This window comes from Neofelis nebulosa, chromosome 7 (genome assembly GCF_028018385.1).
Source record: "Neofelis nebulosa isolate mNeoNeb1 chromosome 7, mNeoNeb1.pri, whole genome shotgun sequence".
In the NCBI taxonomy this organism is placed as follows: Eukaryota; Metazoa; Chordata; class Mammalia; order Carnivora; family Felidae; genus Neofelis; species Neofelis nebulosa.
Genome location: NC_080788.1, coordinates 38339668 through 38352893, shown reverse-complemented (window position 1 = coordinate 38352893; position 13226 = coordinate 38339668). Strand labels below are relative to the sequence as shown.

The window sequence follows — 13226 nt, the reverse complement described above, 5'->3', positions numbered from 1 at the left end:
GGATATAACTGAGATTAAATGGATATTTACAAAAACCAGTGAAATACCTCAAAATGAGATTCTTTTTTGGCTTGTTCTGCCAATAAGAGTAGTAATGTAATCTTTGGCTTTTTGGTTTAGACTGTTGTCTGTTATCTGTTTAGCCAATTAAATCCTGATTTACATCTTATGTATATATATATTTTTAAAAAAAGCATCTCCTGTTAGGACTTCTTACTAGTCTATGTGAATGAATTTGCACCTCCTAGTTTTGAGCCAGTCAAGCTGTTCACTTCACAAGGGATTGGTCTAGTAAACTGCATTTGTCAGTCTTCCAAATACCAGCATGCAAAGCTCCTTGCAACTGCCAATTCTTCTGAAAGATCGATGAGAACATGAAATGTTTTCTTAACATATTTTCACTTTTATTGCATCTATCATAAAAATGCTATTTAAGTAAATAAAGATGGTTCAGTTCATTGCAGAAGTGTCTTTTTTTTTTTTTTTCATTAACTTCCAGGGAACACTCATAGCCAAAGCATAAAGTTTAGTCACACTGTGGTTTTCCAGCTTCTTGTAAGAATCTGGAAACTACAAGCCATTTACCTAAGGAAGTGATCGTTTTTCTACTGTAAACAGAATAAATACAAAGTCAGTAGCTATATATATATATGCTATATATATATATATATGCACACACATATATACATATATATGTATATGTATACATATGTATACATGTATATGTATATATGTGTGTGCATATATATATATAAAATTTGTTTTCATAGGAAAAAAAATTTTTTTTCTGATGTTCAGCTTTAGGAAAATTTGGCATATAAAAATATTCATATCTGTGAAATATACTTAACTGCATTTCAAAACAATAACATGCTCCATTTTAGTATCATATGAGGCATACTTAGAAATCATCCAGTAGTAAAGTAGGTAAATATGAATTTTTAGCCTTTGATTGAAATGGAAATGATTTTTCAAATATCCTGGATAATTCCTTTATAGAACTGAAAGACTAAACCTCAACTTGACTCAAGGAAAGGTTATTACCTGTTGTTAAATAGGTCTCATACGGTCATATTGTTAACATGAGCGAGGTAGTGGTTCTTTGCATATCTTTCCGAAAATCTGTGAGATTGAAAATTTGACAATTGTACCCAAATTTATACTTGCAAATGAATATTGGTTCCTTTAAAATACTTGCTGAGGATAAGAGACTCTTTTTTTTTTTTTTTTTTTTTTAATTTTTTTTTCAACGTTTTTTATTTATTTTTGGGACAGAGAGAGACAGAGCATGAACGGGGGAGGGGCAGAGAGAGAGGGAGACACAGAATCGGAAACAGGCTCCAGGCTCCGAGCCATCAGCCCAGAGCCTGACGCGGGGCTCGAACTCACGGACCGCGAGATCGTGACCTGGCCGAAGTCGGACGCTTAACCGACTGCGCCACCCAGGCGCCCCGATAAGAGACTCTTAAAACCTGAGAACAAACTGAGGGCTGATCCAGGGGGGTGGGAGGGAGGGGAGGGTGGGTGATGGGTATTGAAGAGGGCATCTTTTGGGATGAGTACTGGGTGTTGTATGGAAAACAATTTGACAATAAATTTCATATATTAAAAAATAATAAATAAATAAATAAATAAATAAATAAATAAATAAATAAAATACTTGCCGAGGAAAGTTGTGCGGTTATTTCAGTGATGTTATTGTTGGCTGCGGTCCCTTCTTTTGAAACTGCTTTCAGAGCAGTTCTACCTATCTAGTGAGGTTCACAGTGATTTTAATTTATCCGCATGTTCACCTGATAGGTATGTATCAAGTAGCTGCTATCTTCTAGTTGTACTAATTTCTAGGTTGATGAAAATTTAAAACAAGCAAACAATGTAGCCCTTCATTTCCTATGTGCACAGTCTAATGGTTTTGGTTTCTGGAACTGCCAGAAGCTGGATTTGGTAAAGATGAAGGATGATAGTGAATACCATTTCAGTGACAAATATGATACAAGGAGATTGGTTTTTCTTTTTTTTACTTCATAAAGTGGTTTTCAAAGTGGTATCAAAGAGAATTTAAAAAGCAAACAGAACCCATTTTGAACTAAGTATCTTTGGAATAGATTGATTGCTTGTCTTGGTACTTAATTTGAAGGGTAGTATTCCTTAGACAGATGTCAGTATTACTACTTTATTAGTTTTTATGTGTATCCTGGTCCTTATATTCACCACCTTTTGTTTGGTTAATGTGAAAATTCTTTTTTTTTAATTTTTTTTTCAACGCTTTTTTATTTATTTTTGGGACAGAGAGAGACAGAGCATGAACGGGGGAGGGGCAGAGAGAGAGGGAGACACAGAATCGGAAACAGGCTCCAGGCTCTGAGCCATCAGTCCAGAGCCTGACGCGGGGCTTGAACTCACGGACCGCGAGATTGTGACCTGGCTGAAGTCGGACGCTTAACCGACTGCGCCACCCAGGCGCCCCAATTAATGTGAAAATTCTAAGATGATCCTGGTTTACATTTGAGAGTAAGGTAGATACCTGAATGTGGTTGAGCTGTTGGCCTTTAGTTTTGAGTATGTATTTAAGTTTATGTAAAGTGCAGAGTCTTGTGCTGCCCTTGACTAGTTTCTTTCAGTTTTCACATGTAGGCGATTGTACTTAGAAATAAAATGGAGATACCTAATTATGCTTCATCTGGAAGTATGCTATTATGTTATAAATAAAATTGGACTAAAACCCAATTCTACCATAGACATCCAATGCATAATATAAGAAGAAAAAAAATATTCTCCCAATGAATGCACAGAGGAAGGGCCCAATGCAATGTTCTGGTAGTTTTATTTATAATAATGAAACATATCTGTCTCTACAGGAGGATCTTTGGATGTATATAGAAAAATTCCAGAGCATGTCCTTGGAAGAATTGCAATAGCTGTGAGTATATATGGCTTCTGCCTTATGAAATTTGGATGATTTAATTTTTCTAGTCAAACCTGTTCTCCTTATATACTCAGAATATTGTGTTATTTTTCTTCAATCCCTGTTGACTTGCAGGGCCTTCTTAACTCTCCTTTTCTTGTCATTTTTGTGTTTTCTTCTTTTATAGACCAAACCACAATAACAACATAGTCACAGGACATCCTTCAGGCTTATGGGTGTTGTGACCTATTCTACTTTTTTGTGTTTGCAAAGGCCTTAGTACAATTGTTAGCCAGTAAAATTTCCAGGTTCTTTAACAAGAAAGTTGTTTAGGGGACATTTTGTAGTTACAGGCATATAATTAGAAAATACTTGCAGAGTCAAAATTATTAAAATAAAACTACTTAAAAACACGACTGGGGCGCCTGGGTGGCGCAGTCGGTTAAGCGTCCGACTTCAGCCAGGTCACGATCTCGCGGTCCGTGAGTTCGAGCCCCGCGTCAGGCTCTGGGCTGATGGCTCGGAGCCTGGAGCCTGTTTCTGATTCTGTGTCTCCCTCTCTCTCTGCCCCTCCCCCGTTCATGCTCTGTCTCTCTCTGTCCCAAAAATAAATAAAAAATGTTGAAAAAAAAATTAAAAAAAAAAAAAAACACGACTTTATTCTTAAAGATTTTTGCAGACTTTTTGTGTTTTTGGTTTTTAATTTTTTTTACCAATTATATCTAGGAATTTATTCCCTTTGTGATTAAAAGCAGATTTTCTGTTTTCTGAATACACAAATAAATTGACACAATATGTCAACTCAACTAACATTACCATATAAACTCCAGATTTCAAATTTGGAATAATGTAGGCTACACAGTGTCTAAGAGAAGTCATGAGGTGGTGGAATAGTAAACAGTTGCTAATCTAAAGGCACTCTGATAACTTAAGCAGTTTAATGCAGAACAAAGCAATTATACCATGTACCATTTAATTAAATGGCTGATTTTCACATTCATTATACATCACACTGACAACTCAGATCCTTTAATCCAATACGGACACTTATTTAGTCTTAGTTCATTGTAATTCACAGCTTTCCTTTCTTCTTTCTAATTATTAGTATGAACTGCCCAGGGTGATGAGAACTTTCTTTTCTGATGCTATTGCTAAGTAGCTTCTAATCTACATGTTTAGGTAGATTAGTTTAGTATGAAATTTGAGTACTTAAATCACTATTTTAGATGAAAATAAAAATGTTTCATTTCCTCTTTTAATCTCAGAAGGGAATGAATGCTTTGTGGCTTTTGGCAGTTCTTGGCTCTAAAGTTTAATAACACGTATAATAAAGGGCAAAAAAAGGCAAAGATACCAAATGAAAAGGAAAAAAGTGTATGAGTTCTGTATACTCACTTATGTGTTGAACTTGGCTAAAATAGGAATCTGGTTTCTTCTGTTAGAGAAGCATGTTCTTCCTGGACTTCATAAATCTTACCTCCCTCTTGTGTAGGGCATCCACACAAGGCCATTGTTCTTTTCATTTCTACCGGCGTGAGAAGCCTGTGAAGTGAATGGAGTCAGCAAAAATAATAATAATAATAATTCGGTTTCAAATACCAGGTTTACCTATTGGGTAATTGAAAATACGGCAAAAATTATTTTAGTGAAAGGCACTCAAAATAAGCACTAGCCCAAAGCATTGTTTACATTTGCCCTTACATTTTTTAAAATTAGGGTTTTTTTCCCCTAATATGTGTCCAATTTCTTTAGCTTTTATGGCTCATCAGGTCATAGTAATGAAAACTGCCTGTGGCCAGAATAAAAGAAATGCTTTTGATAATTTTGCTCTTCATCTACTACTTTTTATAAACTCTGCTGGGGCCTAAACTTGTATAATGCCTCCAAAGTGTATTTTTTTTGTTTCATGTAATTTGAGTAGGCTACAAACAACTAATCCTGTGTTGCAGCTGAAAAACACAAGTGGAAGCGTTCTCCCAGTTAAAATAAGACTAGCGAATTGATGGTTTCCAGGTCATGGTTTGTAAAAGTAAATAAATACTCTCATAGCCTGACTGGGTTCCTGGTATCCTTAGTTGTTTCTCCTCTAGTATTGTGAAGACAGATCATCATCTTCTGTTCCCTTGGGTTCCCTCAGTGAGGCCAAGGAAGCACGGGTGTGCTCTTGCCAAGTCAGAAGCAACAGAATCAGATGAGAGAAGAGGGAAATGGGTGCATGTTGAATACCTCCTGTGCCAATTGTCGATACATATTTTATGTATAAATTTTATGTCATTTAATCTTTATGGCAAACTCTGTAACGGGTAGGTTACTGAACATATTTTATACATGGCAAGATGAGATTTAGAGAAGTTAAAGTTACCTACAACTAATCAGCAACAATTTGAACCCAGGGCTGTTTCACTCCAGACCCCATGCTTTTTCATGCTGCTTTCCTAAGAGAAGGAGAAAAAAGGGGAGGAAGGACTGAAAGGGAGAACAAGGGTACAAAGAAAAGAAAAAGGAAAAAAGGAGAAGTACATAAGAAAGTAATGGAGTGACACATACAGTTGCTTCAGATTCTTTTCATGTCTTAGAACCACATGTAGGCACCTCTCCCACCCCCAATTAACTTTATTTTCCAGGTTCTAATAATCTGGCATGCTGTGGAGGTCCAAAGATCCAAGGTTCATTATAGGATGGCCCCCTGTCAGCCTTGATGATATGTTGTTCAAATTTTCTCTTGTAGGATATATGGCAAGAGGATATAAAAAAAAATTAATATAAGCTGGCTGATTTCAGCTTCTAGCTTGCTCAGTGATTTTTATCTGTTTTCCATTTGAATGTGGTCTCCGAGAAAGAGGAATGCCTTCTTGCCATTCCCTGCCATCTTGCACGTTTTATTTTTCTTCTCATTTCTGAAGCAGTGACACTGTGTACTGTATTTTGAGTGCTAATGTTGATGGAAGTTGTCCCTGAAAGGATGTGCACTTGACATGTCAAGGAGTGAGTGATTGACAGCAGATATAAGTACTTTTAGTGTCAAGGCTTTGTCAAGTCATTGTTGTGAAACCCAGCCTACTGAATACCAATAATACCCTCTAGATTTTCAATGGACAGATTTCTAGCTCTCCATATACTGCTTTTCATATACTTCTAAAGGAAAACGTGTATTTTGACAAAGTTGGAAAAGTGACATATTCTTTTGAATCACTAACAAGATTTATAATTTTAGCAAGTGTCATACAATCAGTATTTGTTTTACTTTTTTCCTGCCTGATCTGAATATATAATGGTTTGCCTTCCCCTTGTGTGTTTTCTGGTTATTCATTTTTTTGTGGACTGATTTTTAGTGGTGAACCATCTTTGATGGGAAGGTTTTATAATATGCAACTAACCTTATAAGTTGAAAAGTTTAACCCTATTTCCCAACTCAGAGGTGATTATTTCCATGCCAAATAAGATAGCCTTATCCTACTACTCAAAGAGAAAATTGTTTTCGTTATTGATGTTATTTTAATAAACATTTAAGGAAATATTTTTGTCTTATTTCCTCCTCCTATTGGTTGCCATTTTACTATTTTGGTAGTTTCTTTTTCTTTCTTTTCTTTCTTTTTTTTACTATCTTACTGTCCAGAACATATGTGTTTTATTGTAATGCCACTTTTTCCAAATCCTGGAAGAAATGATTTGCTATAAATATATATTCTGTTCTCTTAAAACAGACAAACTTATCATGGAAATAATCATACCTTGCTAGCAAATCTTTCAGGAGTACATCCCTGTCTAAGAAAACAATGAAAATATGTTAATTTCTGCTCATCCTTAATTGATGTAGATTTTACCTTCTTCTAGATCTTTAGTATTTAGAAATTGGGTTTCTTCCTGTGCATTTCTGTTTTTAGAATTGCTCATAGTCTTTCTTGATCAACTAAAATCCTTGTGTATTTAGCTCTAGGCTTCTTTTCATCATTTTCAAAAATACATAAATCACTCAGTTACTCCTCATAATGGTAGATTTCCTTGTTCTTACACTCCTGACTCACCTAAAATGTTCTAATATGATGAGTACTTTTAAATTCTTGAGTAAATTTTGAGTGATAGTGGTTCATGCATTGTATCTGATACGTAATTATGAATAGTCAACCTTGAAATTGTTAAATTCACGCTCATCTGCATACAGGGTCAGTCGGTGTGAATAAAAACATGTGCTTCCCCTTTTATAACAATTTCTATATAAATATTTTTACAAAAGATTAGTGATTAAACTTCCCACATAGAAGGTAGAACTTGTAACCCACATACTTAGGGTCTTAGAAACATTTTTTTTTTTTTCAGAATCTTATTTGACTATTCTTAACACAGGCTGTTCAATCAAAAATCCAATCTAATGTGAATGTTTTTATTTTCTCACTTTATTTTCTTGCCCTGCCCTTTCAGTATTTTCTATGTGAGTCTACACTTGCACCTGCCAGACTGGCTTGTGAGGCTGATCATCTTGATATACTTTGTTCTTTCCTACCCTAATATCATTTAAAACATTTTTTTAGAAACTTTTTTTTAAACTATTTTAAACTTACAGAAAAGTTGTAAGATGCTTCCTCCAGATTTCCCAGTTGTCAACAGTTAACTACGTTTGGTTTTAAAAATACGCACAACCACACACACACACACACACACACACCCCTTGGTTTGAGAGCGTAATTCATTCTGGAAACATGCTTGTAATCCAAAGCACTTGTATATAAAAGTGAATTTCCCCATAAGAAATAATGTAAACTCAGATGATTTGTTCTACAACCCCAAAATATTCGTATAAGAATGGTTACAAGGGGCACCTGGGTGCCTCACAGTTGGTTAAGTGTCCAGCTCAGAGCCTGGAGCCCACTTTAGATTCTGTGTCTCCCTCTCTCTCTGCCCCACCCCCACTCACTCTCTGTCTCTCTCTCTCTGTAAAAACTAAATAAGCATTAGAAAATTATATTAAAAAGAGAATGATTATAATACTATAATGTAATACAAAATGTTAAAGAAAATACAAAATATAAAGAAAAATAAACAAATTAACCTGCACGTACCTTTGAAAACCTTCGTGGCTGGTATGAGGAAGACAAGAGAGAGGAGGGTTATTGTGCAGGACAACTTTCACTATCACTAATGGAATCACTGCTATCTATTGGCTCAATGGAATCTTTTTCTGCATGGGGGCCATTGTATATGCTCTCACAGATGTTGACTAAGGTACAATGTTAAAAAACTCTTGTCAGATACTGTATTTAGTGTAACTGGCAATAAAACAGCAGAGGAAAGGGTCTATATCTGCAGGCAGCCTGACCTAGAATGAAACAAAGCATCCCTAAACTTACTCTTGTATGGAAAAGCAAAGGACTGTCCATAGGTGCTTTGAAATGACCAAAAATACACAAGTGCCAGTTGTGGGCACCTTCCAATGTTCTGAAAAATCACTGACTTCTGCCAAACACTGTGGCCTGAGACTGAGCATCTGAGCATGGGAGACGATCACCCACGATCCTGCAGTGGGAGAGAGTGAGAGCCTTTGGCTCAGTCGTGATCATGTGATGTTCGGTGTCAGATACTACTCATATTGCAAGACATCGCTCATTTATCGAGTTAAAATTTATTAGAAATGTTTGCTTGTCTTGTGGAACATTCATAGGACAAGTTACTCACAATCTAAGGTTTTACTGTATGTATATATATATGTGTATGTGTGTGTATGTGTGTATATATACATATACATATATATATGTGTGTATGTATGTATTTTTTTCCCTGTAACATTTGAGAGTAAGTTGCAGACGTCATGACCCTTTACCCGTAAATACTTAAGGTGTATATTTCTTGAGAATAAGGGTATTCTCTCACATCTTTGCTGTATACTGATCAAAATCAGGAAATTAGCAATGGTACAATACTGTTATATAATCAACAGTCCTGACTTAGATTTTGACAGTTGTCCAGTAATACCCATTATAGAACAAAAGAAAAAAATTTCTTGTCCAGCATCCAGTCTAGGATTATATACTACATTTAGTTGTCATGTCTCTGGTCTCTGTTAACTTGGAGTAGTCTCAGTGTTTCTTTGTTTTCCTGACCTTGATTTTTTGGAAGAGTACATGGCCCCAACACTTTGGTTGTATATTTTTATCCTGGCCTGAACACTTTCTTCTCTTTTCATCACATCAGTTGAATCTGTTTCTTAGGGCCCAGAACTTTAGTAAAGCCTTCCTGAATACTGACAGGAAAAGCAATCCTGATTACTGACAGAGATTGCTCTCATTAGCCAACTTTTTAAAAATATCTTTCCTTGGTCTTAAATGTCATGACTTTTTTTTTTTTTTAGTTTATTTATTTTGAGAGAGAGCAGAGGAGAAGCAGAGAGAGAGAGAGAGAGAGAGAGAGAGGGAGAGGGAGAGAGAGAGGGAGAGAGAGAATCCCAGCAGGCTCCATGCTGTTAGCACGAAGCCTGATGTGGGGCTTGAACCCATGAACCATGAGATCGTGACCTGAGCCGAAACCAAGAGTTGGACGCTTAACCAACTGAGCCACCCAGGCACCCCTTAAATGTCATGACTTTTTAACATTTATTTATTTTTGAGACAGAGCATGAACGGGGGAGGGGCAGAGAGAGAGGGAGACACAGAATCGGAAACAGGCTCCAGGCTCTGAGCCATCAGCCCAGAGCCCGACGCGGGGCTCGAACTCACGGACCGCGAGATCATGACCTGAGCTGAAGTCGGATGCTCAACCGACTGAGCCACCCAGGCGCCCCTATCATGACTTTTTAAAAAATTCTGTGTATAAAAGTATAGAAAAAAAATGAAAATCTTTGTCCCTTTTTCCTGTCCTTTTTTTCCCCCATCCATTCCACCACTGAGAACTTAGTAGATGTACTTCTAGGTCATTTTCCATGCACATACACTTATTTTTTTCATTAATCATGCCTTATCTTCAGAACATTGGAAGCCCATTAGAGAAGAAACCTGTAGCTTATACATTTGGCATCCTCCAAGAACCTGGCACAGAAATGGGAGATGTTCAATAAATGTTTACTGGTTTTTAGAGTTTTAAAGGAAGAGTTATGGTTGATATGATTATATGTTTAAATATGGAAAGTTCCTGATAAAAATCATCATTGTACTGTTTCTCTTTCTTAAATTTAGGTTGTAAAAGGCCTTACCTATTTGTGGAGTTTAAAGATTTTACATAGAGGTATGTACTGAGCTTACGAGCTCTAACTTAATTCGACATTGAGTGCGGACCACTCCAGGATACCTTCATTTTAAAATACATGATCTGCTATTTAAGCCAGCTGATATATTTGGTAATCAAAAGATGGCTGCTTTCTAAATGTTTTTCTTATCTTCTCCTTCAACTTCTCTGATTTAGATTATAAACTTGGTATTTTTGTAGATGTTTACCAAACACGTAAAGGTATTTCATAACATAGTATTTGAAAATGACAGGATCTTATTTTTAATCTTAACTCTAGTTAATGCAAAACCTTCACTTTCTGTACAATTGCATCCCTTCCCCTTATTAACATTTTAGATATCATCATACACAGTTCCTTAAGAGATGGCTTCACATACCTTGAAAGGGAAACTTTAAACAAGGAGTTGGTGAATGCATCAGAAATTAGTCTCTGGGTCTATTGACAGAACACTTGAGAAGAATGATCAATTAAATGAATGCTGCAAAAACAAGTTCCCGTTGTGTTTTCCAACATTTCCAAAATGTCTGAATTCATTTGGAGCAAATTATTAAGTGAGAAACAGACTATAGCAAAGCCACTTCCGGGCCTCATGTTACTAACAGTCCTGTTTAGTTTTACACATCTGCTCAGCCTTGCTTTATGCACATTTGGGGAATGCACCAGCATACACATTACATGTGATTAAAGGGACTTTTTTTAAAAAAAGGTATAAGCTTTGAGAGTGAGTAAACAACTGATGCCTTCAATTGTGCTATCACATCTGTCACTAAGGGTTGTTTTTTGTTGTGGCAGTTTTACTATCCTAGTGATTTCAGATTTCTTCCTAAATCCCTCGTCCCCTCTTGAAGAGGGTGTGTAAATTTTGACAAGCAAAACTTGCAGTTCTTGAAGGTGTTTATGCAGATTAAATGGAATCATGATCCAAATTTTCCCTTAAAGCCAGTCCAGTCTATCTCTAGGGTGTAGTTGGTACAAAATATAGATAGATGTAGGGAGAGTGAGCTGAGTTGTGTCAGTGTTACTTTTCCTGGGAAGAAATCATCATGTGAACACATCTGGTGGGTGAGAAAAAAGAAATGGAGCATTTTCAGCTCCAAGGTTAAGAGAGAATGGTATTTAACATCACATGACCTGTATTGCTTCTGTTCCCTATACTCATTAACCCATAAAGTGGTTGTGGCCATTTTAATAGAAGTTAACACAGTGGTCAGTTCTTGTCATTGTATTGATCTTTATGGACATCTGCTATCCATTTGACAAAGGAAGTAAAGGAAGTCATCAATTCTCCATAGCAAAACCTTCATTAAAAGGACCTTGCCATGGAAATGCAAATGTTACTATTAAAGTGATTCTTAGGATCATCCTACACTGTAGGCATACAGCATACTTCTGGCGTATAGTGAATTCTCCCTAGTCATAACTTTCTCTAGGAGCGTTCATAGTGGCACTAAGAACTATATATAGTGGATAGGGAAATAACTGTTTGGTTATTCTGCAGTCATCGTTGGTTTTTCTTCTTTGCAATGATTGGTTTTAATTTCACCCTTTGTTTTGGAAAAATAATTGAATTTTTCTTTGAAAGATTATGCCTGGGATCTAAAAGTGAAGTCTAAGGTGTCTGTCAGATTCCCAGAACAACCATCTGTGATCACTTTGGCAAGTGTGGTTGACCACAGCCTCTCAGAGGCCGGTTGGTTCTTCCCAGCTCCGGATGCAGCTTGAGCAAAGAAAAGGTTCTTTGATCACTTAATGCAAAACCTTCACTTTCTATACAATTGCATCCCTTCCTCTTATTCATGTTTCAGATATCATCAAACCCTGTTCCTTAAGAGATTGCTTCACATACCTAGGTGATCTTGGTGGTTTTCCTGATGGAGGATATAAAGATTTCAAAAAGGAATCCTGAACTTTTCTTTTCAGTCTTTGCTGGCTAGCTCCCTTCCTACGGTGTAACCCACTGTAAAATGCTACTAGTTAAGGGAAGACAATACTGTGAGGGGCTGAGTGGGGGCACTGGTAATAGGCCAAGAAACCCTCCCAAGGGATTTCAGTCGTAAATAAACACCAGGGAGTGAATGTGCATCTGCATCTGTCTAGATGGAAAGACTAATGAATTACAGTGCAGATGAACAGTTATTCCCCAGTAATTATGGGTACTCAGCTAAAGAAATAAGATGCGGTGGTAATATACCTCATTAAATATCTCTATACACTTCGCTTTTGAGTTTCCTAGTTATTCGTGAAAACTTTTACCTTCTGGATTAAAAGCATGTGTTTTTATTGAAGAGTGGACGAAGCCAGGTGTCCCTGAAGACCTTTGTGAAGCATTGTAATGAGAAATTTACTCTAGATTGAGTCGTTAACTTAATATTTTAGAGGTTTTGTCCATATTTAATAACTTGGATTCCATAAAAATAAGATTAAAGATGCCTTTTTATTTACCAGAAAGCTATTTAATTTTCTCCCTGATTAAAAAATTATAGCTTTTAGATCAGTTCAATCAGGCAATTAAAGATCAGAGCTTCTAAGTTCAACTAAGGCAATTAAATAGGTAATATACTTGTTTATACACTTTTGCTGTATAAGCTCATTGCTGTACCTTCTTAAAAGCCCATATATTCATTTTTGCTTTCTCTAAATGAATGATGATGGGAATTCTAGCTGAATATGTGTCACATTGTCAAATCAAAGGCGGTGGTCCTTCTGCGGGGGGTGGGGGTGGGTACAGGGACTTTGAGAACAGAATGAAAACAAGAGGGTACCGAGAAACACTCATGAGCCATCTGAGTTTCTTTCTTCTTTGTCTTGATCTAAATACCTGTGTTCACTTCCCATCGTCATTTTCTTCCCCACAAATGCTGCCCCTAGAGCCAGGGTCTTGTACTCGTGAACACAGACTTTAAAAGATTAAGAAATAGAGATTTATTCAGTTACCTAATGAGAAAAAAGGCAAAAAACAATATCTCACATTTAAATAGCTTCCTTGGAATACTGTGGTCCTGGAGTTTTAGCTTAAAAAAATATATAGATATAGATATACATATATATATGTATATGTATATCTATATATATATATACACACACACAGACACACACACACATACA

The 13226-nt window shown here is 36.4% G+C and overlaps 1 protein-coding gene across 14 annotated transcripts in view; it reads left to right on the top strand.

The window, feature by feature from the left end:
- The window catches only part of MAP2K5 (mitogen-activated protein kinase kinase 5), a 270655-nt gene that overhangs the window by 117280 nt on the left and 140149 nt on the right, over positions 1 to 13226 (top strand). For all 14 annotated transcript variants that reach the window (XM_058740633.1, XM_058740638.1, XM_058740627.1 and 11 more), the window contains exons 12-13: positions 2859 to 2920; positions 10069 to 10117. In XM_058740633.1, the coding sequence (XP_058596616.1) occupies positions 2859 to 2920; positions 10069 to 10117 (111 nt within the window). The remainder of the gene's footprint in view (positions 1 to 2858; positions 2921 to 10068; positions 10118 to 13226) is intronic.